Raw genomic sequence first — 19,584 nt, 5'->3', positions numbered from 1 at the left:
TGTCACACTGTGAGAACCCACACACCCCTGACAGGGTCATGACACACTGTGAGACCCCACACACACCTGACAGGGTCCAGACATACTGTGAGACCCCACACACCCCTGACAGGGTCCAGTCACACTGTGAGACCCCACACACCCCTGACAGGGTCCTGACACACTGTGAGACCCCACACACCCCTGACAGGGTCCTGACACACTGTGAGACCCCACACACCCGACAGGGTCCTGACACACTGTGAGACCCCACACACCCCTGACAGGGTCCTGACACACTGTGACACCCCACACACTCCTGATAGGGTCCTGTCACACTGTGAGACCCCACACACCCCTGGCAGGGTCCTGACACACTGTGAGACCCCACACACCCCTGGCAGGGTCCTGACACACTGTGAGACCCCACACCCCCCTGACAGGGTCCAAACACACTGTGAGACCACACACACCCCTGACAGGGTCCTGTCACACTGTGAGACCACACACACCCTTGACAGGATCATGACACACTGTGAGACCCCACACACTCCTGACAGGGCCCTGACACACTGTGAGACCCCACACAGCCCTGACAGGGTCCGGACACACTGTGAGACCCCCACACACCCCTGACAGGTTCCTGACACACTGTGAGACACCACACATCCCTGACAGGGACCTGACACACTGTGAGACCCCACACATCCCTGACAGGGTCCAAACACACTGTGAGACCCCACACACCCCTGACAGGGTGCAAACACACTGTGAGACCACACACACCCCTGACAGGGTCCTGTCACACTGTGAGACCCCACACACTCCTGACAGGGCCCTGACACACTGTGAGACCCCACACACCCCTGACAGGGCCCTGACACACTGTGAGACCCCACACACCGCTGACAGGGTCCTGACACACTGTGAGACCCCACACACACCTGACAGTGTCCTGACACACTGTGAGACTCCACACACAGCTGACAGGGTCCTGACACACTGTGAGACTCCACACACAGCTGACAGGGTCCTGACACACTGTGAGTCTCCACACACCCCTGACAGGGTCCAAACACACTGTGAGACCACACACACCCCTGACAGGGTCCTGTCACACTGTGAGACCACACACACCCTTGACAGGATCATGACACACTGTGAGACCCCACACACTCCTGACAGGGCCCTGACACACTGTGAGACCCCACACACCCCTGACAGGGCCATGACACACTGTGAGACCCCACACACCGCTGACAGGGTCCTGACACACTGTGAGACCCCACACACACCTGACAGGGTCCTGACACAGTGTGAGACCCCACACACTCCTGACAGGGTCCTGACACACTGTGAGACTCCACACACAGCTGACAGGGTCCTGACACACTGTGAGACTCCACACACAGCTGACAGGGTCCTGACACACTGTGAGACCCCACACATCCCTGACAGGGTCCTGACACACTGTGAGACCCCACACACTCCTGACAGGGTCCTGACACACTGTGAGACGAGAAAATCTGTAGAATCGGGAATTCAAACCATCACACACAAAATGCTTGAGGAATTCAGCGGCCAGACATCAGCTATGGGAAAGAATAAAGAATCGACGTTTTGCGAAGGGTTTCGCCCCGTAACATCGACTGTATACACATGCCTGAACTGTTGAATTCTTACAGCAGCTTGTCTATGTCTCTACTCACTGTTGGATTTATAAAATCCAACGTATCAAATATTTCTGTACACACCTAACTCGACGTGACACCACGTTCAATCAATTAAATTCCTTGGGGTCGTATCCACGTTCCTCAGTGCACTACTCACTGCCCTGTCTTTCGCTGTGAAATTCCTTCTCTGATCTGTCCTTCCAAATTGTAACACATTAGTGTGTCTATTTCGGATTCTGTTTGGTCACCTGCTGCACAGAAACCCCGTCTTTAGGCCCCAGTTTGCTGTCCAATAGGTGTTCGATAATGTCTTTAATTTTCCCCATTTTCCTTCACAGATCTGAGAGTGATCACCGAGCTCCTGGCAATCTGTGATGATTTCCAGCTGCTGCAGTTGACGGACTTCTACCGGGACAGGCTGGAGCAGGCGATGGAAGGAGCGGTGCACGGAGTGAGCCTGGCGTTAACGGCCAAGAATCAGTTCAGCGGAGAGGAACATCGGGTGAGTGGGAGAGAGAATGGGTTTGAATTTTCACACATCACAGGACTGACAGGAGTCGGAACTCTGATTCATCGGGATATCAAAACATAAAAACAAATCACCATAAAGTATATATGATTCTTAAATATGTGAATCTCAACCAATGATGAAAGTGTTGTAAATACTCATGCTGGCGGCTCAATTTTCAGAGGGAGGGGAGTAGGCAACAGTTCTATGATGTTGCAATAAAGGAGTTTAAATGGAAATACAGCAGGAATCTTTATTTCGGTAAGCCTGTACAGTGTGAAAGCAGGATGACAGTGAGAACTGTAGCATTATCAATGGATGCCACAGGAGGTTTAGTGTGTTCTGTTCTGGGTGAAGATAATTGTGTTACAATCTGTAATTGCAAGGCTTATTCAGAAAGTAAGGAGGCATGGGATCCAGGGGAATATTGCTTTGTGGATTCAGAACTGGCTTGCCTACCGAAGGCAAAGAGTGGTTGTAGACGGGTCATATTCTGCATGGAGGTCGGTGACCAGTGCAGTGCCTCAGAGATCTCTTCTGGGACCGTTCTCTTCGTGATTTTTATAATGACCTGGATGAGGAAGTGGAAGGATGGGTTAGTAAGTTTGTGGATGACCAAAGGTTGGAGGTGTTATGGGTAATGTGGACCGCTGTCAGAGGTTACAGCGGGACATTGATAGAATGCAGAAAACTGGGCAGAAAAGTGGCAGATGGAGTTCAAACAGATAAGTGTGAAGTGGTTCATTTTGGGAGGTCAAATATGATGGCAGAATATAGTATTGATGATAAGACTCTTGGCATTGTGGAGGATCAGAGGGATCTTGGGGACCGAGACCAGAGGACACTCAAAGCAGCTGCGTGGGTTGACTCTGTAGTTAACAAGGCGTACGGTGTATTGGCCTTTCATCAATCGAAGAATTGAATTTAGGAGCCGAGAGGTAATGTTGCAGCTTTATAGGGCCCTGGTCAGACTCCACTTGGAGTACTGTTCTCATTTCTGGTCGTCTCACTACAGGAAGGATGTGGAAGCCATAGAAAGGGTGCAGAGGAGATTTACAAGGATGTTGCCTGAATTGGGGAGCATGCCTTATGAGAATAGTTTGAGTGAACTCGGCCTTTTCTCCTTGGAGCAACGGAGGATGAGAGGTGACCTGATAGAGGTGTATAAGATGATGAGAGGCATTGATCGTGTGGATAATCAGGAGCTTTTTCGCAGGGCTGAAGTCGTTGCCACAAGAGGACACAGGTTTAAGGTGCTGGAAGGTAGGTTCAGAGGATATGTCAGGAGTGTTTTTCACTCAGAGAGTGGCGAGTGCGTGAATGTGTTGCCGGCAAGGAAGGTGGAGGCGGGTACGATAGGGTCTTTTAAGAGACTTTTGGATAGGTACATGGAACTTAGAAAAATAGAGGGCTATAGGTAAGCCTAGTAATTTCTAAGGTAGGGACATGTTCAGCACAACTTAGTGGACCGAAGGGACTGTATTGTGTTGTCGGTTTTCTATCTTTCAATGAAAACAGTGTGGATCGGGGAATACTGCCGTGTTGTAAAGTGTAATCACTGAATAATCCTCCACTGGAAAAGGCAAAGGAAAGGCATCAGGTGTCAGCCGGTGTTCCGCTGTCATGCTGGACACTGGCGGACGGAGGAGATGAATCACATCATCTTTTCTGCAACTTCTCCGAGACTGTTCACTCTGTTATAAAACCCTCTTGACCAGGTTCACACTGAATGTCCCTCCGTCTGCTCTGCACTCAGAATGTACAGTCCATGTCCAGACAGGATCAGCACCCGTCCGGGTGACTGCTCAGTGTGATCCCGTTACAGAGCACATCATTTACTTCTCATTCTCTGTGTGAATCTGTCAGTCCCCAATATGTTCACCGTTACTCTTCACAGAAAATCTCTGATCTCGCTGATAAGGGAGAGCGGGCGGACAGTTCTAAACTCCTCCTGAGCCTGGTGATGGAGAAAGGCTCCCGCGCCCCGAGGGTGATGTGGGAAACCTTCGTGAAAATGCGGATTGGTGTCCCAACGTTGGACAAAGTACTGAAGGAAATCCAGATGTATGGTGAGATAATATCAGAGATTAATTTAAATTTGAATCACATCACAGCACACTTCAAAATATTACAAAAATGATTTCCTCAATTTGTTTAAATTCAAACAAGTTGTGAACCTTCCCATCCACTAATTCGTGCTCAACTTTTACTAAAGTTTCCCAGTGAGCTGAAAGGTAAGTGAACGTTCATTGAACATTGAAGAGTATAACACAGGAATAAGCCATTAGGTATATAATATTGTGCCGAAACGGATATGAAATAGATCAAACATGCCCAAACTCTAACCTCTCCTTCCTACACCATGTCCACATGCCCCCATCTTCCTTACATCCATGTGCGTATCAAAATGTCTCTTAAAAGCTTCTACCACCTTACCAGACAGTACCTTCCAGGCAGCCACGATTCTGTCATTTATAAAAACAGCTGTCCCTCACATCCCCTTTCACTCTATACCCCCTCACTTTCAATATATTCCCTCCGGTAATAGATACTTAAACTGTGGGAAATCGATTCTCTCTGTCCACACTATCTATGCCTCTCAGAATCCTGTCAGCCTGTCAGAGCCCCCCTCCGCCTCCGATGATCCAGAGAAACAATCTAATTTCATCCAGCCTCTCATGATAGCACATGCCCTCTAAACCAGGCAGCATCCTGGTAAATATCTTCTGCTCCCTCTCTAAAGCCTCAACATCCCTCCGGTAGTGGGGCAATTGGAACGGTACGCAGTGGCCCAGATGAGGCAGAATCAGAGTTCATAACGTTGAAACTTGTCCTCCGTTTCCACCAACGGTTGTAATTTGACTAAGGTAATGTTAGGTATCTCACAACATTCAATCTGTCTCGGTTTATCGCTGCCTGTCAGGTTTCTGAGGCACCATTTGCCCGTTGAAGGCAAGTTTCTGAAGTAGGTAAACGCAGGTGTAATTACTGAGAACTGAATGCTTCCAAAGCTGATCCAAGTTGGAACTGCACGCAATACTCTGAATTAGATCTCGCGAACGACCCATACGACTCCAACATGACATGCCAATTTCTCTGCTCAACAGAGACGAGAAAATCTGCAGATTCCGGTAATCTAAGCAATGCACACAAAATGCTGGAGGATCTCAGCAGGTCAGTCAGCAGCTATGGGAATCAATGTTTCTGGAAGCGTCCCGGCCTAAAACTTCGGCTGTATAAACATCTCCTTAATTGCTGACTGCCTGCAGAATTTCTCCAGCATTGTGTGTGCCTATCCTCAACAGTTAGATTTATAACATCCTTTGCATCAAAGCTTTCTTTACAACCCTATCTTCACGTGACACTACTTTCAATTCATTAAATTCCTTTGGGTTGTATCTGCTTTCTCAGTGCACTCTGCACTGTCCTGTCTTTCACTGTGTAATTCCTTCCCTGACTTGTCCTTTCAAATTGTAACACATTAGTGCGTCTATTTCGGATTGTGTTCCGTCACCTGCTGCACAGAATCCCCATCTTTAGGCTCCAGAGAGAAATTTACTGACCTATAGGTGTTCGGTATTGTCTTAAATTTTCTCCATTTTCTGTCACAGGTCCAGGCTCAGTGATCACCGAGCTCCTGGCAAGCTGGGAGGATTGCCAGCTGCTGCAGTTGACGGATATCTACCGGGACAGGCTGGAGCAGGCGATGGAAAGAGGGGTGCACGGAGTGAGCCTGGCGTTAACGGCCGAGAATCAGTTCAGCGGAGAGGAACATCGGGTGAGTGGAAGGGAGAATGGGTTTGAATTTTCACACATCACAGGACTGATGGGTGTCGGAACTCTCACTCATCGGATAGTAAAGCATAAAAATATTTCACAAATAAATGTATATAATTCTTAAAACTGTGAATCAGAAGCAATGATTGAAAGAGGTGTAAATACCCCCAGTGGCAGCCGAATGTTCAGAGCAAGAGGAGCGGGTAACAATTAAATGAGGTTGCAATAAATGAGTTTAAATAGGTATAGAAACATACAAAAACCATTGCCGGCAGCCCATTCCACGCACTCACCACCCTCTTGTGCCAGCCTTTTCAGCCCTGGGAAAAAGCCTCTGACTATCCACACGATCGATGCCTCTCATCATCTTATACACCTCTATCAGGTCACCTCTCATACTCTGTCGCTTTGAGGAGTAAAGGCCCAGTTCACTCAACCTATTCTCATAAGACGTGCTCACCAATCCATGCATCATCCTTGTAAATCTCCTCTCCACCCTTTCTATGGCTTCCACATCCTTCCTGTAGTGAGGCGACTAGAAATGAGCACAGTACTCCGAGTGGGGTCTGACCAGGGTCCGATATAGCTGCAACATTACCTCTCGGCTCTTAAATTCAATTCCATGATTGATGAAGGCCAATACACCGTACGTCTTCTTATACACAGAGTCAACCTGCCCAGCTGCTTTGAGTGTCCTATGGACTCGGACCACAAGATCCCTCTGATCCTCCACACTTATCATTATATTATATTTATATTTAAACACCATCTGCCACTTCTCAGCCCAGTTTTGAATCCTATCAGTGTCCCGCTGTACCTCTGACAGCCCTCTACACTATCCACAACACCTCCAACCTTGGTGTCATCAAATACGGTAGGAAATTTTATTTTGGGAAGACCGTGCAGCGTGACGGCAGGATGGCCGTGAGAACCAGGGCATCATCTGTGTATGCCACAGGAGCATTAGTGTGTTCTGTTCTGGGTGGAGATGACTGTGTTTCAATCTGGAATTGCAAACAGTGTGAATCGGTCAATACTGCCATGTTGTAATATGTAATCTCTAAATAAATCTCCATTGGAAAAGGCAAAGGAAAGGCATCAGGTGTCAGCCGGTAATCCGCTGTCATGTTGGACACTGGCGAAATGAGGAGATGAATCACATCATCTTTTCTGCAAACTTCTCTGAGACTGCTCACGCTGATACAATAACCTTCCTGATTTCTTTCATCTGTGATGGTTAATTTCTGATTTCTGTTTTGCTCCGTCAAATCCAGTGAGGAATTATTTATGGATTTGGAGCCACGTCAATGAAGCGGTCACAGACCAGCCAGGATCTCATTGACTGGTGGACCAGGTTCACGGTGAATGTCCCTCCGTGTGCTCTGCACTCAGAATGTACAGTCCATGTCCAGACAGGATCAGCACCCGTCCGGGTGACTGCTCAGTGTGATCCCGTTACAGAGCACGTCATTTACTTCTCATTCTCTGTGTGAATCTGTCAGTCCCCAATATGTTCACTGTTACTCTTCACAGAAAATCTCTGATCTCGCTGATAAGGGAGAGCGGGCGGACAGTTCTAAACTCCTCCTGAGCCTGGTGATGGGGAAAGGCTCCCGCGCCCCGAGGGTGATGTGGGAAACCTTTGTCAAAATGCGGATTGGTGTCCCAACGTTGGACAAAATACTGAAGGAAATACAGATATATGGTGAGATTATATCAGAGATTAATTCAAATTTGGATTGAATACAGCACACTTTAAAACTTTACAAAAATGATTTCCTCAATTTGTTTAAATTCAAACAGGTTGTGATCTTTCCCATCGACCAATTCCCGCTCAACTTTTACTAAAGCTTCTCAGTGAGCTGAAAGGTAAGTGAACATTCATTGAACATTGCAGAGTATAACACAGGAATAAGCCATTAGGCAAGTAATATTGTGCCGAAACAGCTAAGAAATAAATCAAACAACCCTGAAGTCTAATCTCTCCTTCCTTCACCATGTCCACATGCCTCCATCTTCCTTACATCCATGTGCCTGTCCAAACGTCCCTTAAAAGCTTCTAATAATTTGCCTCGACCACCTTACCAGGCAGTGTGTTCCAGGCAGCCACGACTCTCTGATTTAAAAAATAAGCTGTCCTTCACATCCCCCTTCATTCTACACCCTCTCACCTTCAATATATTCCCTCCGGTAATAGACATTTCAACCGCGGGAAACCGATTATCTCTGTCCACTCTATCTATGCCTCTCGTAATCTTGTCATCCTGTGTCAGAGCTCCCTTCGGCCTCCGATGATCCAGAGCAAACAATCTAATTTCATCCAGCCTCTCATGATAGCACATACCCTCTAAACCAGGCAGCATCCTGGTAAACCTCTTCTGCTCCCTCTCTAAAGCCTCAACATCCCTCCCGGTAGTGGGGCGATCGGAACGGTACGCAATGGCCCAGATGTGGCTGAAGCGGAGTTCAAAAGGTTGAAACTTGACCTCTGTTTCCATCAACGGTTGTAATTTGTGTCGAGCGGTTCAGTTGTTGAGACACGAGGATCTGACCAGGTAAATACTGGCACTGTGACAGAGAACACAGTGAGACACAGGGAAACGTGTTTGCTAGAGGGAGAGTTTTCACAGGACATTTTGAGGAAAGAGGCAGAGAGCTGGCGAGTTTGAGGAAAGTGGTCACACCGCTCTGGGGCCTGCAACTACAGATCCCCACCGGAATCTGAGTGGAGAAGGGGGCGATCTGGAGAATGGAAAAAAAACTTATATTTCTTAACAGCAAATAGTCAAAACCTTCTCTTGCCAACCACTGCCCCCTCCTGAACAGCCTGATCGTTAACCATTTTCTAAACTTCCCCAGGTCCCGCAGATTATCTTTTCTTAGAGTTGGTCGTCCACTGAAGTTCCAGTCACAGAATAGTAATAATAACATCACTTTAATTAGAAAAGCAGGTAACATCCCAACTGGTCTGTTCAACCACAGAACAGCTCTCACCAGAAATACAAGGAATCTCGGCCAGAACCCTGGTTCAGTCTCTCTCATTTACAACAACAAATCCCAAAGATGATAATTTAAATATGGGACCAGAGATAGACGAATCTGGAAGTTTACAAACTACTCACGTTTCTGGGACCTCTGTAAATATTGCTCCAGTCCACACCCGGTCAATGAAACCCCTCAGTGTCCCTGAACACGGGTTTAGTAAATCGCTACAAGCTTGTTCATCATTATCCTTCATCCTGTTTGCAGAGGGAACAGACACGACAGTGACATTCCCACACTCATTTCTGAATATGAAACAGATACAGTCCCTGATTATTGAAGAACATCATTTCTGCCACTGTCACATTCTCTAAAGGAAATATGTCCAGGATCAGTGTTTTCCTAATCTCCCTATCACAGCCGAACACATTGAATAGAGACCCCGCACACCCCTGACGGGATCCTGTCGCACTGTGAGACACCACACAACTCGGGCAGGGTCCTGACAAACAGTGAGACACCATAAAACACTGACAGTGTCCTGACACACTGTGAGACGCCAGACATGCCTGGCAGTGTCCTGACACACCATGAGACCACACACAAATCTGAGAGGCTCCTGAAACACGTTGAGACCCCACACACCCCTGACAGGGTCCTGACACTCTGTGAGACCCCACACACCCATGACAGGGTCCTGATAGACTGTGAGATCCCACACATCATTGACAGCATCCTGACACACTGTGAGATCCCAGACACCCCTGACAGGGTAAGATATACTGTAAGACCCCACACACTCTGACACGGGGTTGACACACTGTGAAACCACTCACACCACGGCAGCTTCCTAACGCACAGGGAGACGCCACACAATGCTGGCAGGGTCCCGACACACTGTCAACCCCCACACACTGAGAGATCCCACACGTCCATGACAGAGTCCTGACACAATGTGAGATACCACACGTCCATGACAGGGTCCTGACACACTGTGAGAACCCACACACCCCTGACAGGGACCTGATACACTGTGAGAACCCAAACACACCTGACAGGGTCCTGATACACTGGGAGAGGGCACACATCCCTGACATGGTCCTGACACACTGTGACACTCCACACACCCCTGACAGGGTCCTGACAAACAGTGAGACCCCACACACCCCTGACAGGGTCCTGACACACTGTGAGATCCCAGACACCCCTGACAGGGTAAGGTATACTGTAAGACCCCACACAACGCTGGCAGGGTCCCGACACACTGTCAACCCCCACACACTGTGAGATCCCACACGTCCATGACAGGGTCCTGACACAATGTGAGACCCCACACACTCCTGACAGGGTCCTGACACAATGTGAGATCCCACACACCCCTGACAGGGTCCAGACACACTGTGAGACACGACACACCCCTGACTGGGTCCTGGCACTCTGTGAGACACCACACACTCCTGACAGGGTCCTGACACACTGTGAGACACCACACACTCCTGACAGGGTCCAGACACACTGTGAGATCCCACACACCGCTGACAGGGTCCTGACACACAGTGAGACCCCACACATCCCTGACATGGGTCCTGACACACTGTGAGTCCCCACACACACCTGACATGGGTCCTGACACACTGTGAGATCCCACACACCCCTGACAGGGCCCTGACACACAGTGAGACCCCACACACTCCTGACAGGTTCCTGACACACAGTGAGACCCCACACACCCCTGACAGAGTCCTGACACACTGTGAAACCCCACACACCCCTGACAGGGTCCTGACACACTGTGAGACCCCACACACCCGTGACAGGGTCTGATACACTGTGAGACACGACACACGCCTGACAGGGTCCTGACACACTGTGAGACCCCACACACCCCTGACAGGGTCCTGACACACTGTGAGATCGCACACACCCCTGACAATGTCCTGACACACTGTGAGACCCCACAAATCCCTGACAGGGTCCTGACTCACTGTGACACCCCACACACCACTGACAGGGTCCTGACACACTGTGAGACCCCACACACCCCTGACAGGGTCCTGACTCACTGTGACAGCCCACACACTCCTGACAGGGTCCTGACACACTGTGAGATCCCACACACCCCTGACAGGGTCCTGACTCACTGTGACACCCCACACACCCCTGACAGGGTCCTGACTCACTGTGACAGCCCACACACTCCTGACAGGGTCCTGACACACTGTGAGATCCCACACACGGCTGACAGGGTCCTGACACACTGTGAGATCCCACACACCGCTGACAGGATCCTGACACACTGTGAGATCCCACACACTCCTGACAGGGTCCTGACACACTGTGAGACCCCACACACCGCTGACAGGGTCCTGACACACTGTGAGATCCCACACACCGCTGACAGGGTCCTGACACACTGTGAGATCCCACACACCGCTGACAGGGTCCTGACACACTGTGAGACCTCACACACTCCTGACAGGGTCCTGACACACTGTGAGACCTCACACACTCCTGACAGGGTCCTGACACACTGTGACATCCCACACACCCCTGACAGGGTCCTGACACACTGTGAGATCCCACACACCGCTGACAGGGTCCTGACACACTGTGAGATCCCACACACCGCTGACAGGGTCCTGACACACTGTGAGATCCCACACACTCCTGACAGGGTCCTGACACACTGTGAGTCCCCACACACTCCTGACAGGGTCCTGACACACTGTGAGACCCCACACACCCCTGACAGGGTCCTGACACACTGTGAGATCCCACACACCCCTGACAGGGTCCTGACACACTGTGAGACCCCACACACTCCTGACAGGGTCCTGACAAACTGTGAGACACCACACACTCCTGACAGGGTCCTGACACACTGTGAGATCCCACACACCCCTGACAGGGTCCTGACACACTGTGAGACCCCACACACTCCTGACAGGGTCCTGACACACTGTGAGACCCCACACACCCCTGACAGGGTCCTGACACACTGTGAGATCCCACACACCCCTGACAGGGTCCTGACACACTGTGAGACCCCACACACTCCTGACAGGGTCCTGACACACTGTGAGACCCCACACACTCCTGACAGGGTCCTGACACACTGTGAGACCCCACACACCACTGACAGGGACCTGACACACTGTGAGACCCCACACACCACTGACAGGTTCCTGACACACTGTGAGACCCCACACAACCCTGACAGGATCCTGACACACTGTGAGACACCACACACCCCTGACAGGGACCTGACACACTGTGAGATCCCAGACACCCCTGACAGGGTAAGATATACTGTAAGACCCCACACACTCTGACACGGGGTTGACACACTGTGAGACCACTCGCACCACGGCAGCTTCCTAACGCACAGGGAGACGCCACACAACGCTGGCAGAGTCCCGACACACTGTCAACCCCCACACACTGTGAGATCCCACACGTCCATGACAGAGTCCTGACACAATGTGAGATCCCACACGTCCATGACAGGGTCCTGACACACTGTGAGACCACACACACACCTGACAGGTTCCTGACACACTGTGAGACCCCATACACCCCTGACAGGGTCCTGACACACTGTGAGACACCACACATCCCTGACAGGGTCCTGACACACTGTGAGACCCCACACACCCCTGACAGGGACCTGACACACTGTGAGAACCCAAACACACCTGACAGGGTCCTGATACACTGGGAGAGGGCACACATCCCTGACATGGTCCTGACGCACAGTGTGACCCCACACACCCCTGACAGGGTCCTGACACACTGTGAGAATCCACACACCCCTGACAGGGTAAGATATACTGTAAGACCCCACACACTCTGACACGGGGTTGACACACTGTGAGACCACTCGCACCACGGCAGCTTCCTAACGCACAGGGAGACGCCACACAACGAGGGCAGGGTCCCGACACACTGTCAACCCCCACACACTGTGAGATCCCACACGTCCATGACAGAGTCCTGACACAATGTGAGATCCCACACGTCCATGACAGGGTCCTGACACACTGTGAGTCCCAACACACACCTGACATGGGTCCTGACACACTGTGAGATCCCACACACCCCTGACAGGGCCCTGACACACAGTGAGACCCTACACACTCCTGACAGGGTCCTGACACACAGTGAGACCCCACACACCCCTGACAGAGTCCTGACACACTGTGAAACCCCACACACCCCTGACAGGGTCCTGACACACTGTGAGACCCCAGACACCCGTGACAGGGTCTGATACACTGTGAGACACGACACACGCCTGACAGGGTCCTGAATCACTGTGAGACCCCACACACCCCGGACAGGGTCCTGACACACTGTGAGATCCCACACACCCCTGACAATGTCCTGACACACTGTGAGACCCCACAAACCCCTGACAGGGTCCTGACTCACTGTGACACCCCACACACCCCTGACAGTGTCCTGACACACTGTGAGACCCCACACACCCCTGACAGGGTCCTGACTCACTGTGACACCCCACACACTCCTGACAGGGTCCTGACACACAGTGAGATCCCACACACCCCTGACAGGGTCCTGACTCACAGTGACACCCCACACACCCCTGACAGGGTCCTGACACACTGTGAGACCCCACACACCCCTGACAGGGTCCTGACACACTGTGAGACCCCACACACTCCTGACAGGGTCCTGACACACTGTGAGACTCCACACAACCCTGACAGGTTCCTGACACACTGTGATGCCCCACAAACTCATTTTAGGTTCCTGACACTCGGTGAGACGCCACACACACCTGACAGGGTCCTGACACACTGCGAGACTCTACACACCCATGGCAGGAGCCTGACACACTGTGAGACCCCACAAACTCATTTTATGTTCCTGAGACAAAGTGAGACCCCACACACACCTGACAGGGTCCTGACACACTGTGAGACCCCACACATCCCTGACAGGATCCTGACCCACTGTGAGACCCAACACACCCCTGACAGGGTCCTGACCCACTGTGAGTCTCCACACACCCCGGACAGGGTCCTGACACACTGTGAGACACCACACACACTTGACAGGGTCCTGACACACTGTGAGCCCCACATTCCCCTGACAGGGTCCTGACACACTGTGATGCCCCACAAACTCATTTTAGGTTCCTGACACACTGCGAGACCCCACACACCCCTGACAGGTTCCTGACACACTGTGAGTCCCCAGACACCCCTGACAGGGTCCTGACACACTGTCAGACCAAACACACTCCTGACAGGGTCCTGACACACTGTGAGACCCGTCACACCTCTGACAGGGTCCTGACCCACTGTGAGACCCCACACACACCTGACAGGGTCCTGACACACTGTTAGAACTCAAACACACCTGACAGGGTCCTGATACACTGGGAGAGGGCACACATCCCTGACATGGTCCTGACGCACAGTGTGACCCCACACACCCCTGACAGGGTCCTGACACACTGTGAGATCCCAGACACCCCTGACAGGGTAAGATATACCGTAAGACCCCACACAACGCAGGCAGGGTCCCGACACACTGTCAACCCCCACACACTGTGAGATCCCACACGTCCATGACAGAGTCCTGACACAATGTGAGATCCCACACGTCCATGACAGGGTCCTGACACAATGTGAGAACCCACACACTCCTGACAGGGTCCTGACACAATGTGAGAACCCATACAGCCCTGACAGGTTCCGGACACACTGCGAGACACCACACACCCCTGACAGGGCCCTGACACACTGTGAAACCCCACACACCCCTGACAGGGTCCAGACACACTGTGAGATCCCACACACCGCTGACAGGGTCCTGACACACAGTGAGTCCCCACACAGCCCTGACAGGGTCCGGACACACTGTGAGACACGACACACCCCTGACAGGGTCCTGACACACTGTGAGACTCCACACAACCCTGACAGGTTCCTGACACACTGTGATGCCCCACAAACTCATTTTAGGTTCCTGACACTCTGTGAGACGCCACACACACCTGACAGGGTCCTGACACACTGCGAGACTCTACACACCCATGGCAGGAGCCTGACACACTGTGAGACCCCACAAACTCATTTTATGTTCCTGAGACAAAGTGAGACCCCACACAAACCTGAGAGGGTCCTGACACACTGTGAGACCCCACACATCCCTGACAGGATCCTGACCCACTGTGAGACCCAACACACCCCTGACAGGGTCCTGACACACTGTGAGTCTCCACACACCATTGACAGGGTCCTGACACACTGTGAGACACCACACACCCCTGACCGGGTCCTGACACACTGTGAGACACCACACAGCCCTGACAGGGTCCTGACACACTGTGAGACCCCACACACCCCTGACAGGGTCCTGACACACTGTGATGCCCCACAAACTCATTTTAGGTTCCTGACACAGTGTCAGACCCCACACACACCTGACAGGGTCCTGACGCACTACGAGACTCTACACACCCATGGCAGGAGCCTGACACACTGTGAGACCCCACAAACTCATTTTATGTTCCTGAGACAAAGTGAGACCCCACACAAACCTGACAGGGTCCTGACACACTGTGAGACCCAACACATCCCTGACAGGATCCTGACCCACTGTGAGACCCAACACACGCCTGACAGGGTCCTGACGCACTGTGAGTCTCCACACACCCCTGACAGGGTCCTGACACACTGTGAGACCCCGCACATCCCTGACAGGGTCCTGACACACTGTGAGACACCACACACACTTGACAGGGTCCTGACACACTGTGAGCCCCACATACCCCTGACAGGGTCCTGACACACTGTGATGCCCCACATACGCCTGACAGGGTCCTGACACACTGTGATGCCCCACAAACTCATTTTAGGTTCCTGACACACTGCGAGACACCACACACCCCTGACAGGTTCCTGACACACTCTCAGACCCCACACACCACTGACAGGGTCCTGACACACTGTCAGACCCCACACACTCCTGACAGGGTCCTGACACACTGTGAGACCCCACACAACCCTGACAGGGTCCTGACACACTGTCAGACCCCACACACCCCTGTCTGGGTCCTGACACACTGTGAGATCCCACACACCCCTGACAGGGTCCTGACGCACTCTGAGACTCTACACACCCATGTCAGGAGCCTGACACACTGTGAGACCCCACAAACTCATTTTATGTTCCTGAGACACAGTGAGACCCCACACACACTTGACAGGGACCTGACACACTGTGAGACCCCACACATCCTTGACAGGGTCCAGACGGACTGAGAGACGCCACAAACAGCTGACAGGATCCTGACAGAATGTGAGAACACACACACACCTGACAGGGTCCTGATACACTGTGAGAGGGCACACATACCTGACATGGTCCTGACACACAGTGTGACCCCACACACCCCTGACAGCGTCCTGATACACTGTGAAACCCCACACACCGTGGACAGGGTCCTGACACACTGTGAGATCCCACACACCCCTGACAGGGTCCTGACACACAGTGAAACCCCACACACTCCTGACAGGGTCCTGACACACTGTGAAACCCCACACCGACTGTGAGACTCCACACACACCTGACAGGGTCCCGACCGACTGAGAGACGCCACACCCCTTACATGACATGGCCCTAACACACCGAGAGACACACACACTCCTGACAGGGTCTTGACACACTGAGAGACGCCACACCCCTTACATGGCCGTAACACACCGAGAGACCCACACACTCCTGACAGGGTCCAGACACACTGTGAGATCCCACACACCGCTGACAGGGTCCTGACACACAGTGAGACCCCACACATCCCTGACATGGGTCCTGACACACTGTGAGTCCCCACACACACCTGACATGGGTCCTGACACACTGTGAGATCCCACACACCCCTGACAGGGCCCTGACACACAGTGAGACCCCACACACCCCTGACAGAGTCCTGACACACTGTGAAACCCCACACACCCCTGACAGGGTCCTGACACACTGTGAGACCCCACACACCCGTGACAGGGTCTGATACACTGTGAGACACGACACACGCCTGACAGGGTCCTGACACACTGTGAGACCCCACACACCCCTGACAGGGTCCTGACACACTGTGAGATCGCACACACCCCTGACAATGTCCTGACACACTGTGAGACCCCACAACTCCCTGACAGGGTCCTGACTCACTGTGACACCCCACACACCACTGACAGGGTCCTGACACACTGTGAGACCCCACACACCCCTGACAGGGTCCTGACTCACTGTGACAGCCCACACACTCCTGACAGGGTCCTGACACACTGTGAGATCCCACACACCCCTGACAGGGTCCTGACTCACTGTGACACCCCACACACCCCTGACAGGGTCCTGACTCACTGTGACAGCCCACACACTCCTGACAGGGTCCTGACACACTGTGAGATCCCACACACCGCTGACAGGGTCCTGACACACTGTGAGATCCCACACACTCCTGACAGGGTCCTGACACACTTTGAGACCCCACACACCCCTGACAGGGTCCTGACACACTGTGAGACCCCACACACCGCTGACAGGGTCCTGACACACTGTGAGATCCCACACACCGCTGACAGGGTCCTGACACACTGTGAGATCCCACACACCTGACAGGGTCCTGACACACTGTGAGATCCCACACACCGCTGACAGGGTCCTGACACACTGTGAGATCCCACACACCGCTGACAGGATCCTGACACACTGTGAGATCCCACACACCTGACAGGGTCCTGACACACTGTGAGATCCCACACACCCCTGACACGGTCCTGACACACTGTGAGATCCCACACACTCCTGACAGGGTCCTGACACACTGTGAGTCCCCACACACTCCTGACAGGGTCCTGACACACTGTGAGACCCCACACACCCCTGACAGGGTCCTGACACACTGTGAGATCCCACACACCCCTGACAGGGTCCTGACACACTGTGAGACCCCACACACTCCTGACAGGGTCCTGACAAACTGTGAGACACCACACACTCCTGACAGGGTCCTGACACACTGTGAGATCCCACACACCCCTGACAGGGTCCTGACACACTGTGAGACCCCACACACTCCTGACAGGGTCCTGACACACTGTCAGACCCCACACACCCCTGACAGGGTCCTGACACACTGTGAGATCCCACACACCCCTGACAGGGTCCTGACACACTGTTAGACCCCACACACTCCTGACAGGGTCCTGACACACTGTGAGACCCCACACACTCCTGACAGGGTCCTGACACACTGTGAGACCCCACACACCACTGACAGGGACCTGACACACTGTGAGACCCCACACACCACTGACAGGTTCCTGACACACTGTGAGACCCCACACAACCCTGACAGGGTCCTGACACACTGTGAGACACCACACACCCCTGACAGGGACCTGACACACTGTGAGATCCCAGACACCCCTGACAGGGTAAGATATACTGTAAGACCCCACACACTCTGACACGGGGTTGACACACTGTGAGACCACTCGCACCACGGCAGCTTCCTAACGCACAGGGAGACGCCACACAACGCTGGCAGGGTCCCGACACACTGTCAACCCCCACACACTGTGAGATCCCACACGTCCATGACAGAGTCCTGACACAATGTGAGATCCCACACGTCCATGACAGGGTCCTGAAACACTGTGAGACCACACACACACCTGACAGGTTCCTGACACACTGTGAGACCCCATACACCCCTGACAGGGTCCTGACACACTGTGAGACACCACACATCCCTGACAGGGTCCTGACACACTGTGAGACCCCACACACCCCTGACAGGGACCTGACACACTGTGAGAACCCAAACACACCTGACAGGGTCCTGATACACTGGGAGAGGGCACACATCCCTGACATGGTCCTGACGCACAGTGTGACCCCACACACCCCTGACAGGGTCCTGACACACTGTGAGAATCCACACACCCCTGACAGGGTAAGATATACTGTAAGACCCCACACACTCTGACACGGGGTTGACACACTGTGAGACCACTCGCACCACGGCAGCTTCCTAACGCACAGGGAGACGCCACACAACGAGGGCAGGGTCCCGACACACTGTCAACCCCCACACACTGTGAGATCCCACACGTCCATGACAGAGTCCTGACACAATGTGAGATCCCACACGTCCATGACAGGGTCCTGACACACTGTGAGACCCCACACACCCCTGACAGGATCCTGACACACTGTGAGACTCCACACACTCCTGACAGGGTCCTGACACACTGTGAGACTCCACACACCCCTGACAGGGTCCTGACACACTGTGGGACCCCACACACCCCTGACAGGATTCTGACACACTGTGAGACCCCACACACCCCTGACAGGGTCCTGACACACTGTGAGACTCCACACACCCCTGACAGGTTCCGGACACATTGTGAGACTCCACACATCCCTGACAGGATTCTGACACACTGTGAGACCCCTCACACCCCTGACAGGATCCTGACACACTGTGAGACACCACACACCCCTGACAGGGTCCTGACACACTGTGAGTCCCCACACACCCCTGACAGGGTCCTGACACACTGTGAGTCCCCACACACCCCTGACAGGGTCCAGACACACTGGCAGACCCCACAC

The 19,584-nt window shown here is 52.7% G+C and overlaps 1 protein-coding gene across 1 annotated transcript in view; it reads left to right on the top strand.

Moving 5' to 3' along the window:
• Nucleotides 1–19,584, top strand: part of LOC140720814 (NACHT, LRR and PYD domains-containing protein 3-like) — a 73,868-nt gene that overhangs the window by 22,262 nt on the left and 32,022 nt on the right. The window contains exons 5-9 of the mRNA XM_073035656.1: nucleotides 1,991–2,154; nucleotides 4,058–4,229; nucleotides 5,772–5,938; nucleotides 7,471–7,642; nucleotides 7,741–7,806. Of these exons, the coding sequence (XP_072891757.1) occupies nucleotides 1,991–2,154; nucleotides 4,058–4,229; nucleotides 5,772–5,938; nucleotides 7,471–7,642; nucleotides 7,741–7,806 (741 nt within the window). The remainder of the gene's footprint in view (nucleotides 1–1,990; nucleotides 2,155–4,057; nucleotides 4,230–5,771; nucleotides 5,939–7,470; nucleotides 7,643–7,740; nucleotides 7,807–19,584) is intronic.

This window comes from Hemitrygon akajei, unplaced genomic scaffold, assembly GCF_048418815.1.
Source record: "Hemitrygon akajei unplaced genomic scaffold, sHemAka1.3 Scf000047, whole genome shotgun sequence".
NCBI lineage: Eukaryota > Metazoa > Chordata > Chondrichthyes > Myliobatiformes > Dasyatidae > Hemitrygon > Hemitrygon akajei.
This window is presented reverse-complemented; position numbering and strand designations above follow the sequence as displayed.